The following is a 21,884-nucleotide window of genomic DNA, read 5'->3' on the forward strand; positions in this document are numbered from 1 at the left end:
TTGTAGTTCAACAACACCTGGAAGGCCAAAGGTGTCCCACACCTGATTGGACAGTGTTGTGGAGGGAAAGAGGCAGGTGGGGTTGGCAGCCCTGCTTTTGCTGCTGAACATGTAGTTCCTGAATTTGGAGATGGGGCAGAAAGGAGGTTGCTAAATCTGAGAACTGGATTTGCTCAGATGTTCCTCATACCTAGGTTATGTTACCAAGGGAGAACACACCCTGAGGTAATAGAATGTGTACATACCACTCCCCCACAAAAGGTACATACTTAAAATATACATAGAAGTCTGAAGCAATCTTAACAACATTACAAAATTTCAAATTTTTCTACCATCATAAAACACACACAAACACAAATATATTGCAACCACATTTATTTATTTTTGTGTTCACATTAACAGCATGATTCTCTGCAGGTTTACTCAGAAGTCCCAGTGTTCCCTACATGGGATCACAACCTACCGTATTTTGCGCCCCATAGGACGCTCCGGCCCATAGGACGCACCTAGTTTTGTTTTTGGGGGGGGGGGAATAAAGAAAAAAAATTTTATTTCCCCCCCAGGTGCGGGGCTGGAAGAACCAGGTCGGGGAACAGTGGGAAGGCACGCTCTGCCTCCCCGCTGTCCCCCGAGCTTGTGGGGCTGGCGATGGGGAGAAGTGCCGCTGATCCCGGGATTGCAGGCAGCTCTGCGCCGCCATCCGGAGCGGGGGGACTTAGCGCCCCGCTCCGGATGGCCGCGCAGAGCTGTGCTGAGCCGGGGACTGCAGGCAGCTCTGCGCAACCCTTGGAGCCGGTCTCTGCGCACCGACCCCTCTCGCTCTCCAGGCTTCAGCGAAAGCCTGCATTCGCCCCATAGGACGCACCCAGATTTCCCCTTCATTTTTGGAGGGGAAAAAGTGCGTCCTATAGGGCAAAAAATACGGTAAGTTTCTCCTAAGGATTTCCCCCAGGAGTGAATACAAGATGTGGAGCAGCTCACTTCCATTTCTTGCCCTCCCAGCTGGAGCCAGGGCTCTGATTCCTTGGTCAGCTCCAGAGAAAAGGTGGGACTCAGCATCCCCAAATATAGAAATTTATTAGCGTGCTGTAATGCTAACCACTTTGAATAGATGGTTATCTGAGGGCAAAGCAGGAGAGGAAAGCTGTGCAGAAGGAAAGGAGCTCCACACAACCAAAGCTTTGGGCAAAGAGCTGTGTCGACCAGTCAAAAATCATGCTGTGATGGTGGTGTAGCTCCCCTGTAAGAAAACATCAGAAACCCTTTACCCCCTCCTTCGTTTTCTTGCTGTCTCTCCTATAAAGCATACAATTTTTTGTGTTTTTCTTTTCCTTTATTTACTTCCATATCTCAGGCTATGGACTCGTGGAAATAATAGTAAACTGGTTACATGAAAACGCAAAATCCGTAGAAAATACAGAAAAATCTTAAGGTTGCTTCCACACCGTATATTTAAAGCACATTTTACGCACATGGTTCTCCCCCCCCCCAAAAAAAAACAACCTAGGACCTGTAGATTACCAATCACAGAGCTATAATTCCCAGCACCCTTAACAAACTACAGACCCCAGGATTCTTCAGGGCACTGAAACCTGAGGGGCATCTGGTCCTGCCATGTGAGGAACAGAGAAGCTGCTGTGTTGTCTTCTAGTTGTGGTTGGTCTGCATTTCCCATCAGCCTCAGCTAGCCCCAATGGACATGGATGTCGGGAAGTGAAGTCCTGCAACCTTGAGGGCACCAGGTCCCCAAACTTCAACTCGGGGTGTTTGTGTCTCAGCAAGAGAACAGCCTGCCTGTATTGTATTGCATTGCAGTGAATGCAACTTGAACCCAGTGCAGTATAATAGTTAGAGCCCTAATATGGAGTCCTCACACACACCTGCTTCCTACCAAAGCCGCCTGCCCCTCTGTGCTTTGGTGTTTTGCTTTAAAAAATAATCAGTAATGTTAAGTTGTGGGTTGACATAGCAGCCGGCACAGCGATTTCTTCAAGTAGCTCTTTTATTCTGGTAAGCTGGAAATAAACTGACAGCGAACAGCTCAGCCGGCCTGTATTTATAGTCAGCCGGCTGTCAACATTGTAACCACCACAGCTCAGAGTTCCCGCCTAAAATAACGGACGCGGACCTGAGTGAAAACTATCTACAGACCTGAGTGAAAACTATATACAGTATCCCCCTGTTGGCCCAGGGTGAAACTACACTACATAACACCCCTCCCCACCGAGATAAGGCGTTAGTTACAATCGTAATGGTTTCCTTATATACAGCACTACGCGTAATGGTTCAATTAGGCACAAAAGCATATCGGTTACATTTCCCCTACTTAGACCAACAGTGATACCTGTCCAACAACATAGTCCTTTAAATAAGTTGGGCGCTTGGAAACTCTGCCAGACCGCCGGGGACTGGTAGCCAAGTCCGGAGGGCCACACAGTTCTCGCTGAGGCTGTGGTGCGACCCTAGGTGGCATTGGAACCAACTCCCCTGGATCCGCTGCTGTGGGTGGAGCCTCCGCAAGTGGAGTGGTCTGAGTCTGTTCTGAAACGGCTTGGTTCGGCTCCACGCTGGCAGTTTGCGAGGGAGGTGTAGGTGGGGCCTCGCCATCTGTACGTGTCTCTTCTGGAGCCGCAAGCGCAGTTGGGGGCACCTCGGTAGTGTCCAAGTCCCCAACCCTGCGCCTAAGCTGGTCTATGTGCCGTCGCCACAAGCGTCCGTCTTCGAGTGCCACCTGGTATGAGCGAGGTCCAGTGACTCCCACTACTGTGGCTGGCACCCAAGGGATGTCCCCCACATAGTTCCGGGCAAAGACCTGATTCCCTGGGACAAATGACCGTGGTGCGTTGGCACAGCCTGGGGGTTCAGCCACAGCAAAGTCTGGGTGTAGCCGGTCGAGCGGTGACCTGAGGCGGCGGCCCATAAGCAGTTCAGCAGGGCTCCTCCCTGTGGCCGCATGAGGGGTGATGTGTTGCACGAACAAGTATTCGGCGACCCGCTCATGCCAGTCTCCCCGGTCCAGGCGCGCCAGTGCCTCTTTTGTCGAGCGCACCATTCTTTCTGCTTGCCCGTTGCTGGATGGATGAAAAGGTGCCGTTAGGGCATGGCGGATGCCCAGTCCCAAAAGATACCGCTCAAACGTGCCTGACGTGAACTGCGGTCCGTTGTCAGAGACCAGGACATCAGGACACCCATGCGTTGCAAACAGGCCTCGCAGCACCCGGATGACAGCTTCGGTAGTGGTGGAGGGCATCAGGGCGACCTCCAGCCATTTGGAATAGGCGTCCACCACTACCATAAAGGTCCGGCCGTGAAAGGGGCCAGCCAGATCGATGTGCACCCTCGACCAGGGTGTCTTTGGCGTCTCCCAGGTGTGTCCCTTAGCTGCCGGTGGTGCAGGCCTCGACTCTTGGCACGCTTGGCAGGCGGACACCCAGGCAGTGATGGCATCGTCCATATTAGGCCACCAGACGTAACACCGAGCCAACGCCTTCATTTTGACAATTCCTGGGTGGCCAACGTGCAGAGCCTCCAGGACGCGCTGACGGAGTCCCTGGGGAATCACGACGCGGTCTCCCCACAGCAGACAGCCGCGATGAGCTGAGAGTTCATGTTGTCTGGTTGCGAAGGGCTGGAACTCCGATGCAAAAGGCCCTTGTGGCCACCCCCTCCACACCCAGTTGAGCACCCGGCTGATGGTGCAATCCTGGGCAGACGCGGAGGCCACAGTGGCAGCCGATACAGGCGCTGTCGGAAGATCCTCAATCAGAAGGAGCGATGAAGCTGGAGCCGGGTCTTCCACAAATGCTGGAAGAGGGCAACGGCTGAGGGCGTCGGCATGGCCCATCGATTTCCCCGGGCGATGGATGAGCCGGTAGTGGTAGGCAGCCAGGAAAACAGTCCATCGTAGCATGCGTGGTGAGAGGACCGGTGGAGTTGGACGATCACCGGCGAGGAGGCCCAGGAGTGGCTTGTGGTCAGTGATGAGGTCAAAAGTCCTGCCATAGAGGTATTCATGGAACCTCTTCACCCCAGCCACAAGTGCCAATGCCTCCTTGTCGAGCTGGCTGTAATTCCGTTCCGTCGGAGATAGTGTCCTGGAAAAGTAGGCGAGCGGTGCTTCTCTTCCATCTGGAAAACGGTGACTAAGGACAGCACCGATGCCAAAAGGTGAGGCGTCGCAGGCAAGGACCAGCGGCCTGGATTCACTGTACTGTACCAGCACACTGTCTGAAGAAAGGAGAGCCTTGACCGCGTTGAAGGCCGCCGTCTCCCGATGACCCCAGGCCCAAGGTGTCTTAGTGCTAAGGAGTCGGTGAAGAGGCTCAGCCACTGTGGCTTTGTGGGGCAGGAACATGTTATAAAAGTTCAGCAGCCCCAGGAATGCCTGCAACTCCGTTTTGTTCTTTGGGGTGGGGGCCTGCTGGATAGCGCGGATCTTGGATGTGGTTGGACGAAGGCCGGAGGCATCGATAAGATAGCCCAGGAACTCTACCTGTGAAACGGCAATCTGGCACTTCTCCCTCTTTACCTTGAGCCCGGCCTCCTGGAACCTGGTCAGCACGGCACGGAGGCGCTCGAACAGCTGCTGGTGTGAGTCTGCAGACACCAAGACGTCATCAAAATATGGTACCACGCCCGGAAGCCCTTGCAGGAGACGCTCCATAAGGCTTTGGAAGATGCCAGGAGCCACACTCACCCCGAACTGCAACCGGCGGCAACGGAATGCCCCCCGGTGGGTGACGATCGTCTGGGCCTCAGCAGTGGCATCATCGACAGGCAGTTGTTGATAGGCTTGGGCAAGGTCCAGCTTAGCGAAGACCTTACCCTCACCCAGGGAATGCAGCAGGTGGTGGACAACAGGAACCGGATAAGCGTGCTGCTGAAGTGCCTTGTTAATCGTGCACTTGTAGTCAGCGCAGATTCTCACCGACCCATCTGGCTTGACAGGCGTGACGATGGGGGTTTCCCACTTTGCGTGGTCAACCGGCTCCAAAACTCCTTGGGCGATCAGTTTGTCCAGTTGTTCGTCCACCTTAGCCTTGAGAGCAAAGGGAACCCAGCGTGGCTTTAGCTTGATGGGGGCGACTTGTGGATCAAGGCTAAAGGAGATGGGCGTACCTGTATATTGCCCCAAGGTGCCGTCAAAAACCTCGGCAAAGTCCTTGACCAGACCCTCAGTCTCTGCGTTAGAGATGCAGTTGATGCCGGTGATTTCCAGGCCGAGGGCATCAAACCAGTCTAGCCCTAGGAGGCTTGGCCGCTGACCTTCGACCACCACCAACCGGAGCAGGCCCGAAAAATCCTTGAAGGCGATCCGGAACCGGCCAACGCCTACCACGGGAATGTCGTTTCCCTGGTAGTCTCTCAGGTGTACGCGGTGAGAGTCGAGTTGCCTTTTGGACACTCTGGGTACCAGTCTTTTGAGGGTGCTCCATGACATGATGGACAGGGCAGACCCGGTGTCGATCTCCATGTCACATGGAGCTCCTTCAATGAGCACCGTGACGTTCAGCTTGCGTCGCGTCGACGAGTCGGTTTGGCCAATCGTGGTTCCAGACGGGCAGCGGCAGTGGGTGAGTGCGAAACAACTTTCCTTGGCAGACTGGAGTGAAGACTTGGACTTGCGAGTCGATGAAGGGGGGGTGTCAGACGGAGCCGATCGGCAGACCTTAGCGATGTGGCCCCTTCTGGAACACTTCCTACAGATGGCGTCTCTGAATCGACACTTGGCACGGGAATGGTTGCCTCCGCAGCCAGCACATTCCGGTTGGCCCTTGGAGTTCTGTTGGAACTTCCTGCGCTCCCGCTTTGTCTGGTGCACATCATCGTCTTCACTGGAGGATGCCTCATCACTGCTGGCCTCTTCATGATGCACCGGAACTGGCTCCCTAGCAAGACGCGGGCTGCTGGACTTGCGGATCTCCTGAGCAGAGCGTTCAGCAGCTTCTGAGGCCACAGCCTCCTCAATGGCTTTCTGCAGCGTGAGGTCTGGCTTGGCTAGGAGACGCCGTTGCAGATGGATGTCCCGGACCCCGCAGACGATTCGATCCATCAGGGCATCGTCTAAGTCTCGGAACTCACAGTGCATTGCAGCCTGTCGCAGGGCGGTGGTGTAGTTGTTGATTGACTCCCCCTCTGCCTGGTTCCGGTGGTAGAACGCATGGCGGGCAGCAATCTTGGACGGCTTTGGTGCGTAGTGGCTGCGGAGCTTCTCTTGGATCGTGTCCCATGGTGTTTCCTGGACTGCTTCAGGCGCAACCAATGCTCGGGCCGTCTCAAACACCTCAGGCCCACAGAGGCTGAGGAATAGGCCCCGCTTCCGATCCTTTGATACTGCTGTCAGCTCGTTGGCTTGGAGGTAGCAGTCGAACCGAGCGAGGTAGGAGTCCCATGATTCAGATGCTGGCGCAAACGGCGGTAGAGGCACAAGTGAAGCCATGATTCCGATGCCGGCGTGAAGGGCGATGGATGGACACAGTGCTCCAGCCAGAACAGTCAGCTCTGAATTGGTTCTGCCCAGTGATTTCGCTCAGTGATTTCGCTCTGTGATTCAGCTCAGTGATTCAGCTCATTTCAGAGGCTGGCCGCATCTGGCTGTGCTCTGATGTCCATCGATCCCACCTTCGTCGCCAGTGTTAAGTTGTGGGTTGACATAGCAGCCGGCACAGCGATTTCTTCAAGTAGCTCTTTTATTCTGGTAAGCTGGAAATAAACTGACAGCGAACAGCTCAGCCGGCCTGTATTTATAGTCAGCCGGCTGTCAACATTGTAACCACCACAGCTCAGAGTTCCCGCCTAAAATAACGGACGCGGACCTGAGTGAAAACTATCTACAGACCTGAGTGAAAACTATATACAGTATCCCCCTGTTGGCCCAGGGTGAAACTACACTACATAACAAGTAATACACAGGGTTGGCGGAGGGGAGGTTGCTTGGTTTGGGAGGGAGTTGCCTGTTATTTCAGGGAGTGAATAGTGCCTGTTGTTTTTTTCTTAAGTACCATCAGTGTTGTATTGTTTGTTAACACCCTGGAAACTTTCGAAAATGTACAAAAATGTGCCAAGTAATTGCTGGAGATACAGAGATAATCCAGGAACTTTCTACCACATGTGGTGGTTATGTAAGAAAATACAGGTATTCTGGGGGAGTATTCACTCAGAACTGCAAAAAAAGCTAAAGATCTCTTTTAATAAAAAACCAGAGGCCTATCTCCTGGGAGTTACAGATTTGGATATTCCGCAAAAAATGAAGGGTATCTTTTTATACACCACAGCGGCAGCAAGAGTTCTTATCGCAGCAAAATGGAAGAGTATTGAAATTCCCTCTATACATGAATGGATCCAAAAGCTGACAGAATATGCCGAATTAGACAGTCTTATCAGAAAAAATAAAGAATAAATCAAAACAGGAATTTGTCTCAAAATGGGAGGTTTTCAAAGAATATTTGAAATATAAATATAGTAGTTTAAACTCTGTTGCAGCATTCGAGGAACTTCAGTAATAGCTGCAAGTTAGACATAAGAGTTAAGCTATATTAAGAAAAAGCTAAATGCTGATAAAAGTGGGTATTGGCAATAACTAATATGAAATTGAAATAAGGAAGAGACGGGAGGTCGGGCCTATTGTTTTTTTAATGTGTTTTATTTGTGTCAAGTTTGCTGGTGTTCTGCCTGTTGTATTATTTGTTTACAGCATTTATTTTGGCAACACAAAGGCTCTTCAAGAGCAGCTTGCAAAAATCAGTACTTGCCACCTGAAAAGGCATGGCACAAAAGGAAGAAGAACTGGGAGGGAGAAGAGAGGAAACAAGCTCAAAGACAAGTCTGCAGTGGGTCTGGCTGTATTGCCTTTGCACCTGCATTGCAGAGGGGAGATCATTGCAAAGAGCAGGTGCCAGTCTTGAAGAAGGCCTGTTTCCATGTTGCCGCAAGATGGAATTCTGCAGGTTGCAACACATCTATCGGGGCCACCTCCAAAGAGCTTACTTGACTAATGAGTTCTGTGTGGGGCTGACTCTTAGTCTTCTTCAAAAGTGGCAGTTAGGTGGTAAAGGGGAATGATCTGGCAGGCACATACAATGCGTGATCTGAAATAACTGCACAGGCTGCCAGCTTGTGACTAAGCCAGGTTATAGTTTATGTTATTTGTGTATATGGTGCCCTAAACAACGTGGGACCAAGTTACAGTACAGTGGTACCTGGGGTTATATACGCTTCAGGTTACATACGCTTCAGGTTACAGACTCCGCTAACCCAGAAATAGTACCTCGGGTTAAGAACTTTGCTTCAGGCTAAGAACAGAAACCGTGCTCCGGCGGTGCGGCAGCAGCGGGAGGCCCCATTAGCTTAAGTGGTGCTTCAGGTTAAGAACAGTTTCAAGTTAAGAACAGACCTCCAGAACGAATTAAGTACTTAACCCAAGGTACCACCGTATGTGCAGATGGGCTGCAGCTCAGTGGCTAGACAATACTGAGCTAGATAGACCAATTGATAGACTTTGAATAATACAGCAGCTTCCTATGTACTGGTATGTGAGATACCTGCCTGCATGAATCTGACAAGCAGAAAGTGGATAGAGAAAAGTTTTCCTCCCTCTCTCCTAATACTAGAACTTGAAGGTTATCCAGGGAAGAAAATACTTCAAGCAGCACCTGTGGAACTCCCTGCCACAGGAGGCCATGACAACCACCAACTGGGATGGCTTGAAAAGAGGATTAGACAAATTCACAGAGGGCAAGGCTGGCTACTAGTCATGATGGCTATGCACAGTCCGAGGCAGTAAATATTTCTGAAAATCAGTTACTAAGAGCCATAGGAGGGGAGAAGGCTTTTGTGCTGCGATCCTGCTTGGGGGGTGGTGGGTGGGTTTCCACAGAGATCTGGATCATGGGTGTATCCAGGATTTTTGTTAGGGAGGGCAGGCCTTTTGTTGGGGGGGCAGAACCTCAGTTTGCTATGTATTTTGATTGATTTTGATTGATTTAGGAGGGCAGCTGCCCCTCCCTGCCATCCCTTGGCTATGCCCATGATCTGGACAGACCTTCTGAGAACAGGATGCTGGCCTAGATGGGCCGTTGGCCTGACCCAGCAGGCTCCCCTGATGTCCTTCGGCTTTTAATCTGTCCACTTTTATATATAACACGCAAGTTGCCATTTCCAAAAACCAACAGCAAAATGAAAGACAAGGAAAGGGTTAAATGAACCGAGTTCTCCTTGGCAGAGAGGCGCATGAATTTGAGACGGGCAGATGTGAAGAAGGCAGCCACTTTGTGTCCCTTCTCCTCCTTGCTTGGGAGACTGGCTTTTGGGGTGCACGCGCGCGCACCCCGCTTTATGAAGATCTGGGAAGCCCCCAAGACATCAGCAGCAGCTGTGATGCAAAAACCCCCAGGAGAGGGTGAGTTTCAGGCAAGGCCCGGATCCAGAGGAAGAGCAGGAGAACCAGGAGAGCAGGAGAGAGGGAAGCAGCTCTGTTGCAAGCAGAAAAACCGAGAGTCTGCGCTGGGGTTGGCAACTTACAGCCTCTCGCCTGTGCCTTTTTGACCGCAGCCTTTGAGTGGTAGACCTGAGCTGTTGATAGCTCTGTGCCATGGCTTGCATCCATCACTTGCATCCCTGCTTAGGGAAGCTTTTAATGTTTAACAGACTATTGTATTTTAATATTTTGTTGGAAGCTGCCAAGAGTGTCTGGGGAAACCCAGCCAGATGGGCTGGGTATACATTATTATTATTATTATTATTATTATTATTATTATTATTATTATTACTACTACTACTACTACTACTACTACTACTACTACTACTTACTACTCCTCACCTTTGCAGATTCATGCAGCTGTTAATAGCACAAGAGTAGGGCAGGTTTTTTTACCCCTCGGCCAGCCTCACATACTCTGTGTTTTCCTATCATTTTGTTCTACCTTCCATTGAAAATTATGTCCAGCATCTGAAGCAATGGGTCTCTGAATACCACTTTATGGGGAATCAGAAGTGGGGACAGCACTGTTGCGCTCGGATCCCGCTTGTAGATTTCGCATTGGGGGATCCGGTTCGCCACTGCAAGAGATGCTGGACCAGAGGACCAGACCCAACAGGGCTTTTCTGTTGTTCCTAAAAAAACTCTGCAAATACTAATAACTGGTGTCATTTTTTAAGCAAATCAATCCTGCAAATCTTCAGCAGCTGCTCAGAAGGTTTATCTGTCTTATAACAGCAAGGGGTGTATATTGTCCATTTGGTGATGGTCCCTAAAAACTGAACAGTGAAAGCAACTGATCTTTTGGTCTCATGTGTTTCTCTGCCTATTTGTATTCAAATGACCATTTGGAAGAAAGAAGCTAGTGTGTTTCCTGGTTATTTGGAAAAGCAGAATATTCCTGTGGGTCATTTGGAATAAACCAATGATTTTATACCCCCAAACAGTTTTGCCCTTGTAGCTAGCTATATATAAAAAATGTTTATTTGAACTATTTATAAGCCAGGGATGATGGGAGTTGTAGTCCAGCAGCATCTGAAGGCCACAGATTTCTCAGATCTAGGGGTGGGGTGGGGAATCAGTTCTGTTCACATTTAAAGGGGAATCTACTTAATTAGCAAAAGAAATAAAGAACCGAAAAACATCCCCACCCGCCAAAAAATCACATTTATCCTAAATTTTCAGTGCTGTTCTCCAGCCAGATAATGTGTACAAAATTGCATGTACTGGGGCAAACTGGTCAGAGTAATGCATATTTTTGTGATTGCTTTGCAAAAACGTTGGGGGAAATTGTGGTGGTGGGGATATGCATATAAAGAGGAATTTGCAGAAATCAAAGAACAAATCATGTGGAGAAATGAATTTAAGATTTGGGAAATTAGAATCTAAAATTGAGAAACCGGGTTAGACCTGGTTTGCGTTTGTTTTTTAATAAATTGCACACTTACTGACATTGCTCTGGATGTTTTCCAGTTTCGTCTGCAAAGCAAGGAAGCATGCCTGGAATAAAAACAGAAAAGGAGGATCCAGCAGAGTTCGGACCAGGGGAGTCCCTGCAGAGGGACCTTCACATCATCCAGGTGGAGACCCATGGAGAGCTTTCTGGGGAAGCAGCCGCACACAGAATTAAGCAGGAGCCAGATGGAGGGCTGCAACAGTGCTGGGGAGCTCTGCGGGGTAAGTTCCCAAAGGATGTGGTCGCCGCTTGGCCAGGATGGGAAAATCCGCTGCCACCACGGCCTCACCTGGGGAAGACCCCTAAGGATTTTAAATATTCCATAAAGGAATTTGCAGACGCCAAATGGTGGACTCGTGAAGAGTGGAGGGTTCATACGTTGCCGGGTGTTAATGGAGAAACCCATGAGGTTGACCGGAGCCAGGATCTTTCTGGGCACCTAGCAGAGGAGGGCATTACAGCTGGCTTGGAGGCCCAGCGCTTGCGTTTCCGGCGGTTCTCCTATTGGGAGGCTGAGGGGCCCCAAGAGGCACTTGGACATCTCCGGGAACTTTGCTGTCAGTGGCTGGAGCCGGAGAGATGCACCAAGGAGCAGATCCTGGAGATGGTGATCCTGGAGCAGTTCCTGATGATCCTCCCAGAGGAAATGCGGAGCTGGGTCAAGGAACGCGGGCCAGAGACTGGCAAGCAAGCGGTGGCTCTTGCAGAGGATTTCCTCCTGAGGTTGAAGTGGTCTGAGAACCACAAAGAGCAGGTGAGCAAACTGTTTCATCCTGAGGGTCACAACTTTCTCAGAAATTAAAAAGGTAAAGGGACCCCTGCCTGTACGGGCCAGTCGTGTCCGACTCTAGGGTTGTGCGCTCATCTCACTTAAGAGGCCAGGAGCCAGCGCTGTCCGGAGACACTTCCAAGTCACGTGGCCAGCGTGATGAAGCTGCTCTGGCGAGCCAGCACCAGCGCAGCACACAGAAACGCCATTTACCTTCCCGCTATAAAGCGGTACCTATTTACCTACTTGCACTTAGGGGTGCTTTCGAACTGCTAGGTGGGCAGGAGCTGGGACTGAAAGACGGAAACTCACCCCGCTGCGGGGATTCGAACCGCCGACCATACGATCGGCAAGTCCTAGGCACTGAGGTTTTACCCACAGCGCCACCCGCGTCCCTTCTCAGAAATTAGCCCTTAACAAAAAAGCGATACAATCTGCATTTGTGTCTGTGTAAAAATCAGTCTTTTAGTGTGGTGGCACCTACACATTGGAACTATTGCTATCCAGCAGACACCTTTGTTTTATCATGTTCTGCACCTACTAGAAACATTTTTGTTTAGACAAGCCTTCCTATATATCTAGGAAAGCATATGTGTTTCAAGTTTATTGCTGGTTTTTCATTTTTGGAACATTTTAATTGTTTTTACTAATAATTTTATTGTTCCTTTTTGTTTTTGGTAAACTGCTTTGAGGTTTTTTGCTTAAAGAGAGAGACAAAATCAAGCAGTGTATGAAATAAGTAAATAAAAAAATGAAAATATATTATTCACTGGCCTTCATTTCAGACACCATGTGGGCAGCATCTGTCAGAGACTGTCACGTTGAAGCTTTCCATGGAGGCTGTAGAAGAAGGCGATGGAGAGACCGCGGTCCCAGGCAAGTATTTACTGAGCGTCCGAGGTGTTTGCGGTGTAGCAGGGGCTCCACATTCCTCCTAGTGTGAGAGCCAGTGTGGTGTAGTGGTTAAGAGCGGTAGACTTGTAATCTGGTGAACCAGGTTTGTGTCTCCGCTCCTCCACATGCAGCTGCTGGGTGACCTTGGGCCAGTCACACTGCTCTGAAGTCTCTCAGCCCCACTCACCTCACAGAGTGTTTATTTTGGGGAGGAAGGGAAAGGAGGTTGTTAGCCGCTTTGAGACTCCTTCGGGTAGTGATAAAGTGGGATATCAAATCCAAACTCTTCTTCTCTTCTTCTTCCTATGTGAAGTTCAGAGTGCACCTAAAATCCACACTCCTGCTTTGGAAACTGACATAGGGTATGATGTCAAGATTCCCGCCTCCCCCTTAAAAAATATGTTTTCCTCGGTTGGACCTGAATGAGGCAGTAGAAAGGCTATACCACTTCAGAGTTGTTGATGTGGAATCCTGTTTTTAAACACTTTTCTTCCTAACCAAGTCTTAAAACAGCTATACTGCTTCCTAGTTATTTTCCAGGCCCCCTTCAATAATAATAATAATAATAATAATAATAATAATAATAATAATAATAATAATAATAATAAATTTTATTTATAGTTATTTATATTTATATAAATCAGGCTTCCTCAACTTCGGCCCTCCGGATGTTTTTGGCCTACAACTCCCATGATCCCTAGCTTGCAGGACCAGTGGTCAGGGATGATGGGAATTGTAGCCTCAAAACATCTGAAGGGCCGAGGTTGAGGAAGCCTGCCCTAAATGTTCTGGGATCCAAATATTTGCAAGAAGGCTTTCTTCCATATTTACCTCCCTATACGTATTATAGTTAGGGCTTTTTTTCAGTTGGTACTCAGTTCTTACACCTCCTCAGTTGGGTGCCATTGCCATTATAAGAGAACAAGGAGACACTAATGATGAGTTTCAGCACCTCTTTTTCTAGAAAAATAGCACTGATCATAGTGAATACCACTCATATTTGTCTGCACAATTTTTGTCCCTGGCCTCAGATAAATATCCAGATTACAGAAACTTCCACTCCCTTTTCCATTTTAGATGGAATTATCTAACACCCCTGATGAAATATATAGGATTGTTTGTGATTTTTGTTGACATCTATGTTCTTGTTTAAATGAGGGGTCAACTTGTCCTGTTAATTGTGATGCATAGATCAGTTCTTACTCCACTTTGTGTCCTTCGTGTGACCGATTTAACAGGTGTCTTGTTTACTTCCAGCTGTTGACTGGCAAGTGAAGGTGAAAGAGGAGCCCAAGGACGAAGAGACTCTTCTGCCACAAGGACCCAAGAAAGGAGATGTCCCCACAGGATCATGGGAAAACACCAAAGGGAAAAGTCCTCAGGATCCTGAAATGGAACTGATGCCCAGAGGTTTGCAGGTTCAAGAAAATCACATAGAAAACCAACCATGGAAGACAGCAGAGCTATCCTTTCTCCATGAGGGTACTCACACAGGCTCACACAAGAGGGCCTTCCAGGACGGACTGCTCCGGCGTAAAAGAAAGAAGGCGGGTGTGGATGGCGGGAAGAACTTGTTCCCGAGCTCTGATGTCCTCAAGAAGCAGAGACTGTCGACGGCAGAAAAGGCATACAAATCCTCAGAATGGGGCAAGAGCCTCAAGTTGCGGCTGCACCTCAATATGCCTGAGAGGAAACGCATGGGAGGGAAACCCTCCATCTGGTCGGACTTTGGGAAAAGGTTCCCTCAGCCTTACGATGCTCCTCAGCCCCGGGAAATCCAGACAAGAGCGAACCAACACGTATGTTCGGAGTGCGGGAGGACCTTCAGCAGGCAATCCCACCTCCTCATACACCAGCGCATGCACACAGGAGAGAAACCGTATACATGTTCGGAGTGTGGGAAGAGCTTCAGCTACAGCTCGGTCCTTACAGAACACGAGAGAATCCACACAGGGGAGAAGCCCTACGAGTGCTCGGACTGTGGGCAGACCTTCAGCCGCAGGTCGTACCTCATTCAGCACGAGAGAACCCACACGGGGGTGAAGCCCTACGAATGCTCCGAGTGTCAGAAATGTTTCACGCGGCGCAGCGGCCTTCTTCGGCATCAGAAGCTGCACGTGGAAAGGAAGCCAAGCTGAAGCCGTGTCTTTTTAAGAATCTTTCATTTCCTTTAACTATGCATTAAAGATAATATTGTTGAGTGTTCTAGGTGGCCACAGGAGAATTGGATGAATAAATCTTAACTGTAGGTTGTACAAGGTTGTTGTTTTTCTTGTTGGGGGGGGGGGAAGATGTCTTCTGTAAGAATGTAAGAATCATCTTGCTAGATCATACCAAGGTTTAGTTTGTTTATTTATTTTCAGTGCTTCCCACAAAGAGTGCAAAGCAGCCACAGTCCGTTTCGGGGGCCTAATCCTGCCCACCTGTCGGTTGAATCCAGCCCCTGTGGCAGTTTATTTCCTCGGGTAAAATCCTTAAAAAACCTCAACAACGTCAACCCTAAAAAGAGCTCAACAACATCAATCCTAAAACTTCAATCACAGCCCTTCACTTCATCAAATCTGGCCCTCTTTGAAAAAAGTTTGGACAGCACTGCCCTAAATAGATACTTTTTGTAGAATACAACTAGCAAAGTATTCCAGCAATTCAACAAAGGAAGAAAACAATTGAATATGTGCACAGGTAAGATAAAGAGACAAAAGATATAACGAAAAATAATGAAAGAAACTTGTGCAAAAGAGGCAATACGACAATATTCCAAGATAATACATTAGCAGATCAAAAACTCATACTGTGATCAAAAACATTTCATCCTCACAACAGTCCTGTGAGGAATGTTAGACTGTGAGACAGCGACTGGCCGAGGGTAGCCCAGTCAATTTCATGACGAGTGGGAATTTGAATCCTGGTCATCCTGGTCCTAGCCCACACACTCACCACTATACCATACCATCTTTGAAAGTAGATATTTTCCCCAAACACAGCCTATTCCCTGGCCTTACCTCTCAGTTTTTCTGAAAGAAAATACTAGACATGAGTATAAACCTTATAGACAAATAGAACACCAACTGAAAGTGAAGAGGTTTGAGGACAAAAGAGAATTACTAACTGACTGGTTACAATGCCATCAACTAAATGATATAGTCAAGATGGAATGAAATATAAATGAAATACAGTAAGTCAAAGGTTAAGAACTGTTCTAAGAATGTATTAGAAAGGAAACAAAGGATAAGCTACTAATGTTAGGTATATTCACCATCAGAAGGAGAATACACATTGGGAAATGATAGGAAGTACAATTATGTTTTGTTTTTGTTTTCTGGGTTTTTAGAAAAAATCTAGGTTAATAAATAGAAAAGAAAACAAGAGATAGTAGAAATATAAAATTAAGTTTATTTTTTTGTTAACAAATGGAGTATTACTTGTATATGGTGGTTATTTTCCATTAACAGCTCTTTATATGTTGCCCAATCATTTTTCATATTCAGGTTTTTTTTAAGGATATTGCTTCCAGTGGAGAGAGCCACCATTGTGTTTTTTGTTCTAGTAAATTTTTATATTTTTCCCATACCCTGTACACCAATTTTCTTATGACATGATTTAAGAAAGCTCTATGTACTTTAACCTTTTCACAGCACAAATATGCATGCCAACTATACCTGTTATCATGACCTTCAAAGTCTAAAACATCAGGGAGAATCCGCCTCTGTCTTTAGCATCTATCAACAGTTAATATTTTATTCTTGGCTTCTTTCCCTGGCCCACTAAATCTAGTAATATCTTTTTGCCATTCTTTGAAGTATCTTGCATTGCAGATCAAAGGTATTGTTTGAAATAAAAATAACATTTTTGGCCATACATTCATTTTAATTACTGCTATCCTTCCCAATAATGATAAATTTATCCTTCCCCACACCTCTAAGTTTTTCTTTATTTCTCTTCAGGTTCTTATATAGTTATCCTTAAAAATATGTATATTCTTAGCTGTTATCCATACTCCTAAATATTAAACTTTCTTCTCAATCGTAAATTCCATTAATCGTTGTCTATTTTATATTGCTCTGTCACATTTTTTACCAATACTTTCATTTTACTTTAATTTAATTTAAAACCTGCTACTTCTCCAAACTTGAGAATCTGTTCCAAGACCCTCAGTATGCCAGCCATAGCATCTTGTACAGTTATCACAAGGTCAAATTTAAACCTTCTTAAGTTGTTTAACACAGAAAAATAACACCAATCAAAATCTACTCATGGATCTAAAAATTTGGTTCTCTCATTGATGCAGTCTGCATTCAATTCCTGGTCAAGGAATATTTTTTTCTATTTACTTATTACTTGCATATGCTTAATATAGATAAATAACAGCAATCAAGATCCCAAACTCATCACCCAGAGTCTTCCCTTTTCCCTTCTTAGAAAGCGCAGCTGAACACACCCCTTGGCAAAAAGGAAGAGAGAGGAGGAAGTTGCCTTCTCAGAGGCTCCAACTCAGGACCTTCAGATTATGAGGCTGACCTGCTGCTTCATACGCTAAGAAGGGGGCAGAGAGTGGCATCTCCTCCCCATTTGGGATGGTGGGTAGGGCAGCTCATGGCAGGTCTGGTCTCAAGAGGCAGAGCCAGGTGGTTATAGGAGGTGCAGATAATGTTTTCCCTCACTCCATCCACCTTCCTTGCAAAGATGCACAACTCACAATTCATTGATATTGACACATAGTGACAATGCATCACACCTGGTGAGTACCTTCAGAAATGCAACCTTCAGGAATAGTTAACACCGACAGCCCAATCCAAAGCAAGTTTAATAAGGAATGTTAATGCAGGAACCGGAAACAATTAATGTCTCTTGAAGAACTAAATTGTAGAGGGAGTTCCGGGGAGGAAAGGCAAGGAAAACCTGTATCTTGTCTGTTTTGTTATTTCTGCTGATTGTGACTGGAATGAATCTTCTCAAAGGGCTACTGAAAAACTGTCCAAATGGCTCTTGGTGGGGCTTGTTTTTCTCTCAATCACTCTGGTCTGGAGAGAAACTCCTGCTGGGCCCGAGAGGCAGATTTAGTCTCCTCAGGAGATCTTGAGGTGGATTTGATTTCCCTTCAGACAAAAGAATGGGAGGAGGGTCTCTCCAGAGAATGAGGCTCCTGAGAACGTGTAGAGTTCGGCTCCTGAGTCAGCGTCAGAAAAAGACACACGTCCCCCTTCATAGTCCAGAGTCACCCGGATCCTCCTGGGTTCCTCACTCAGGGACAGAGGAGAGGAATCAGGCGAGGGGAAGCCCCAGTACTTTCTTCTCCATTTCTCCACAGCCCAGATCCCTTCCTCTGGGCTTAAGGGGAAGAAGCTCTTTCTCCTCACAGATTTCCTGGCAACCCCCATAGCCCACCATTCCCCACTTTCCACGTTGACTTCCCAGAAATGTCTGCCTGCTCTGAATCCCTCACATCCCAAAATACAAATTCGGTCGCTGAATCTCTCAGGATTGTTGGGCAGGTCTTGATGTTTGTCTCCCCTTCTCACACTTTTCCGATCCTTGGACAGGATGAGGCTGGGATGGGCTGTGTCTGGATCCAGAGTGACATTTGCTGTTGGGGAGAAGATGAGGAAAATAGAAGATTAGGCAGAGTCAGCTGAGAGACAGAAATGGACATCCTGATCCAAAAAACACTCAGAAGAACCAGATTCTCTCTAAAATAAAGGGGATTTCTTTACATGATTAGTACCCTCCTCTCCTTCTTCCAGACTTCCTCCACAGTAAGTATCTACCTTGTTATTTTTTAAATCAGTTATTTTCTTCTTTTTATGGTGTTTTATTGATTGTGTTTTGTTTTGTCCCTCTCAAAGAGTTTTCTACATGTTTTTATTTTACTTTATTTTTTACTTTTAGCATCTAATATATAGATATTATTGTCACCACCTCACCATCTCCAGATTTCTCTTTTCCTTTTTAAATTTCTTTCCCTTTTTAATCCTTTCCTTTTTTGATTTGTCTGTTTCTTGCTCCCTCTCTCCTTCTTAACTCTTAAATCTACATACATACGCCTCCCCACCCACTTCCATTAGCAACTCCCCCTCCAGGTGATCCCTTACCCCACACTACAGCTAAAATTACCACTGCAATTTATTATCATTGTTATCACTTTCCTTTCTCCCTCTCTCCCTCCCTCTCCTTTTTATTTTTGCTCTAATTCCCTTCCTCCTTCCCTTCTCCTATTCCCTTTCTTCCTCTTCTTTTCCATCTTTTGCCTCTATATTGTTTTGTTTGGTTCTGTCTCTGAGCACACCCTTGCCAGTCTTAAATTTTTAACTCTTTTCTACAAATCCCTAACCCCTCCCTCCACCCCTAACTAGACCCCAATATCCCTTTTCTGTGTATGAGTGCGCAGGCATGTACACATGGGTGCACTCACGAATAACCCCCCCTCAATCACACACCCTCCCTCTGGCCCCACCCCATCGGTCTCTTGTACATTTGCCTGCTAACCCCTTTATGTGAACTGTCTGTCTGTTGATCTACTGGCCTGTCTGCTTGTCTGCCACCCGCTCCGGCAATGGGAACACCAGAGAAGTCCTTAAAACACAGCCCAGACAGGACACAAAGGACCACCTAATCCAGACACTCTGTAAAAGCCACCAGTCAACAACGCCTGTTCAGCTCAACAGCTCAGCAACACCCAGGAACCACCGCTGCCACAACTCCTAACCACAACACGCCCTTCTCCAAGAGGACACCAAGCAGATCCCAAACCAAAATAATCAGGGAGACTGGGATGACACCAACCAGGGAGATGGTGAACAGCACTGAGAACACAACACACACACACACCCCCCCCCAAGGTGACAACAACCCAGCAACAAAACGAGAACTGAAGGAAATGAAAACGAGACTAACAGAACTACTGAAAGTGTTCAGTGACCTGACCTCCATGTTAGCATTTCAATCCTTCATTGCTGGATGTGTGATTGTTACATCACATGTCTGTGTTTACTTTCTAGACTTGGAAAGTTTGAGAACAGAAGTCAGTCTTATCTCTTCTGCTGTACTGTACTTTTGTACTGTTTCTCTCCCTCCCTCCCTCCCTCCCTCCCTCCCTCCCTCCCTTCCTCTCTCTCTCTCCCCCTCTCTTGGAGGAGAAGTGAGAGGAGGCCATGGTTGCTTTGTCCTGTATATATTGCTCAATAAATCACGGATACTGTCCTCCGGTAAATGCAGCTTTCTCCGGACTCAGGACAGCAGCACACTCTGGACTCAGAACTGATACGCTGCTCCACTCTGGGCTTCGGTACCGATGTCACAGCTCCACTCTGGGCCCATAACCATTGTTGGAACAGACCTGGGGGGGACACGCAGCCCCTGGAATGAGACAGACCTCTCCAAGTGTCTTCCTGATGAAGCGCAGCCTGGGACATTCACAAATCAGTCAGTGCACACCAGTGACACATATCTAAAGACATGTGCACACACTATCAGCAGAGTATAGCAGAAATGATCATGGAGCGTGAGTGTAGCATTCTAACCCCCTAGACATAATCAAAAAACAGTGGGAGGATGACATAGGCTATGAGATTAACCCCACTCAGTGGACTAGAATGTGGTCTAAACCCCCCTTTAAATCCATATCATCGAAAAGGAAAGAACTCACTCTAAAACTCACCTACAGGTGGTACCTAACACCAAGGAAATTAGCGCTAATACACCCAGGAACCTCACCAAAATGCTGGAGAGGGTGCACCTCCACAGGCACATGCTTACACATGTGGTGGGAATTCCCCCAAATCCAACTATTCTGGACAACAGCCATAAAAGAAATATGCAAAATAACTATGCAGGTATTAGAAATAACCCCGGAACTGGCCCTACTAAACATCTTCCAAGACAATAATGCCCACTCACATCACAAAGAACTCATAACCCATCTACTCTCAGCAGCCAGAAACATCATAACCAGACACTGGAGAGACCTGTCAGGATTAAGCATGGACCAATGGTACCAAATAGTATGGGAAACAGCCTTACTAGAAAAATTAACCAATAAACTGAAACTGACATGGGGACAAATAGAAGACGCCTTCACCCCGGTATGGTTCCCCTTTATCACATACACAGCCCAACAAGACAACGACAAGAATCCACCAACAGCATACGAATCAATATGGTTAACCTGACCCAAAACAGCCACCCACCCCACTCACACATGAAAACAAAGTTAACCACAGCCAATCACAAATGAGCAATGATACCCTAGACCAACCCTAACTTCTCTCACCACTAAAGGGACACAAGCAAATAGCAAAGAGAACCTGCACAAGCGATGCTGACACAAAACCCTCTACATATACATTAAGTAAAATAGAAACATTGGTACCCACCCCCACCCCCACTCACCATTCCCCCTTCCACCTCTTTCCCCTTTTTCTTCCTAATGTAACACTAATGTCTCAACAAATGAAACTAAAAATGTAACTTAAAAACATAAATAAAAATTCAATGCAAGTTTGGCTGTGGTAGGGACCTATTGGTTAGTGCCAACACCATCTCCAACATACCTCCTCCCAATCCCCTGAGAGGTTTTTTTATATATGTATAAAACGTAATACATAATTTCACCCTAACATGTAAGAATCATGGAATCATAGAACTGTAGAGTTGGAAGGGACCCCAGGGGTCATCTAGTCCAACCTCCTGCAATGCATAAATCTCAACTAAAGCATCCATGACGAAGGTTGGATTGGTATCTATCATAGATGCTTTAGCTGAGATTCCTGCATTGCAGGGGGTTGGCCTAAATGATTCCCTTCCAACTCTAATAATTCCATGACTCTTACAAGGCCGCCTCTGAATTCCTGCTTGTGGACTTCCTGCAGGCTTCAGTTTGGCTCCTGTTGCAAAGAGGAGGATGGACTAGATTGGCTCTTGGGATGTCCCAGCTTCGCTCTTCCGAAATGCTTTAGTCACATGGAAAGGCAAGTAAGCAGCTATTAACCAGCATTAAGGTATTGATGATGGTTGCAAAGTCTGCCATTTCTTTTATTTAACCTCAATTATATATCCGTCCACATCCCTCCTGCGAATTTGGGCTCAATCAAAAATTTACCTTCTTGAAGCAGTTGTCTGAATAAAAGAGAGTCTGAGGAAGCAAAAAGATATGAAGCTTAATTACTACTCATTTTCAATTCTGATTCTGTCTTCTGTGGCTTTGGCTACCCCTCCCAGTTTGGTGTCATCTGCAAATTTGATGAGCACCCCCTCATTCCCTCATTCAAGTCATTTATAAAGACGTTGAACAACAA

The 21,884-nt window shown here is 47.1% G+C and overlaps 2 protein-coding genes across 2 annotated transcripts in view; one reads left to right on the plus strand and one right to left on the minus strand.

The window, feature by feature from the left end:
• The first annotated feature begins 8,925 nt into the window (after window positions 1-8,925).
• Window positions 8,926-14,852, plus strand: LOC310701400 (uncharacterized protein). Its single transcript, XM_083492200.1, has 4 exons — window positions 8,926-9,397; window positions 10,949-11,685; window positions 12,486-12,576; window positions 13,852-14,852. Exons 1-4 carry the CDS (start codon window positions 9,229-9,231, stop codon window positions 14,730-14,732), a joined length of 1,878 nt encoding a protein of 625 aa, XP_083348326.1. The 5' UTR covers window positions 8,926-9,228; the 3' UTR covers window positions 14,733-14,852.
• A 2,805-nt stretch (window positions 14,853-17,657) lies between these two features.
• LOC310699273 (uncharacterized protein) overlaps window positions 17,658-21,884 on the minus strand; it is a 45,995-nt gene continuing 41,768 nt past the window's right edge. The window contains exon 15 of the mRNA XM_083486895.1: window positions 17,658-18,208. Coding sequence (XP_083343021.1) covers window positions 17,661-18,208 — 548 coding nt within the window. The 3' untranslated portion in view covers window positions 17,658-17,660. The remainder of the gene's footprint in view (window positions 18,209-21,884) is intronic.

This window comes from Podarcis liolepis (assembly GCF_965112155.1).
Source record: "Podarcis liolepis genome assembly, chromosome: 2".
Lineage (NCBI taxonomy): Eukaryota > Metazoa > Chordata > Lepidosauria > Squamata > Lacertidae > Podarcis > Podarcis liolepis.

What these genes read in the sequence shown, in the direction of transcription:
- LOC310701400 (XM_083492200.1), top strand. Translation starts at nt 9,229, where the DNA reads ATGAATTTGAGACGGGCAGATGTGAAGAAGGCAGCCACTTTGTGTCCC. An exon ending in GCAAAAACCCCCAGGAGAGG is followed by an intron (nt 9,398 to 10,948) that starts GTGAGTTTCAGG and finishes GATGTTTTCCAG; the next exon opens with TTTCGTCTGCAAAGCAAGGA. An exon ending in TGGAGAGACCGCGGTCCCAG is followed by an intron (nt 12,577 to 13,851) that starts GCAAGTATTTAC and finishes GTTTACTTCCAG; the next exon opens with CTGTTGACTGGCAAGTGAAG.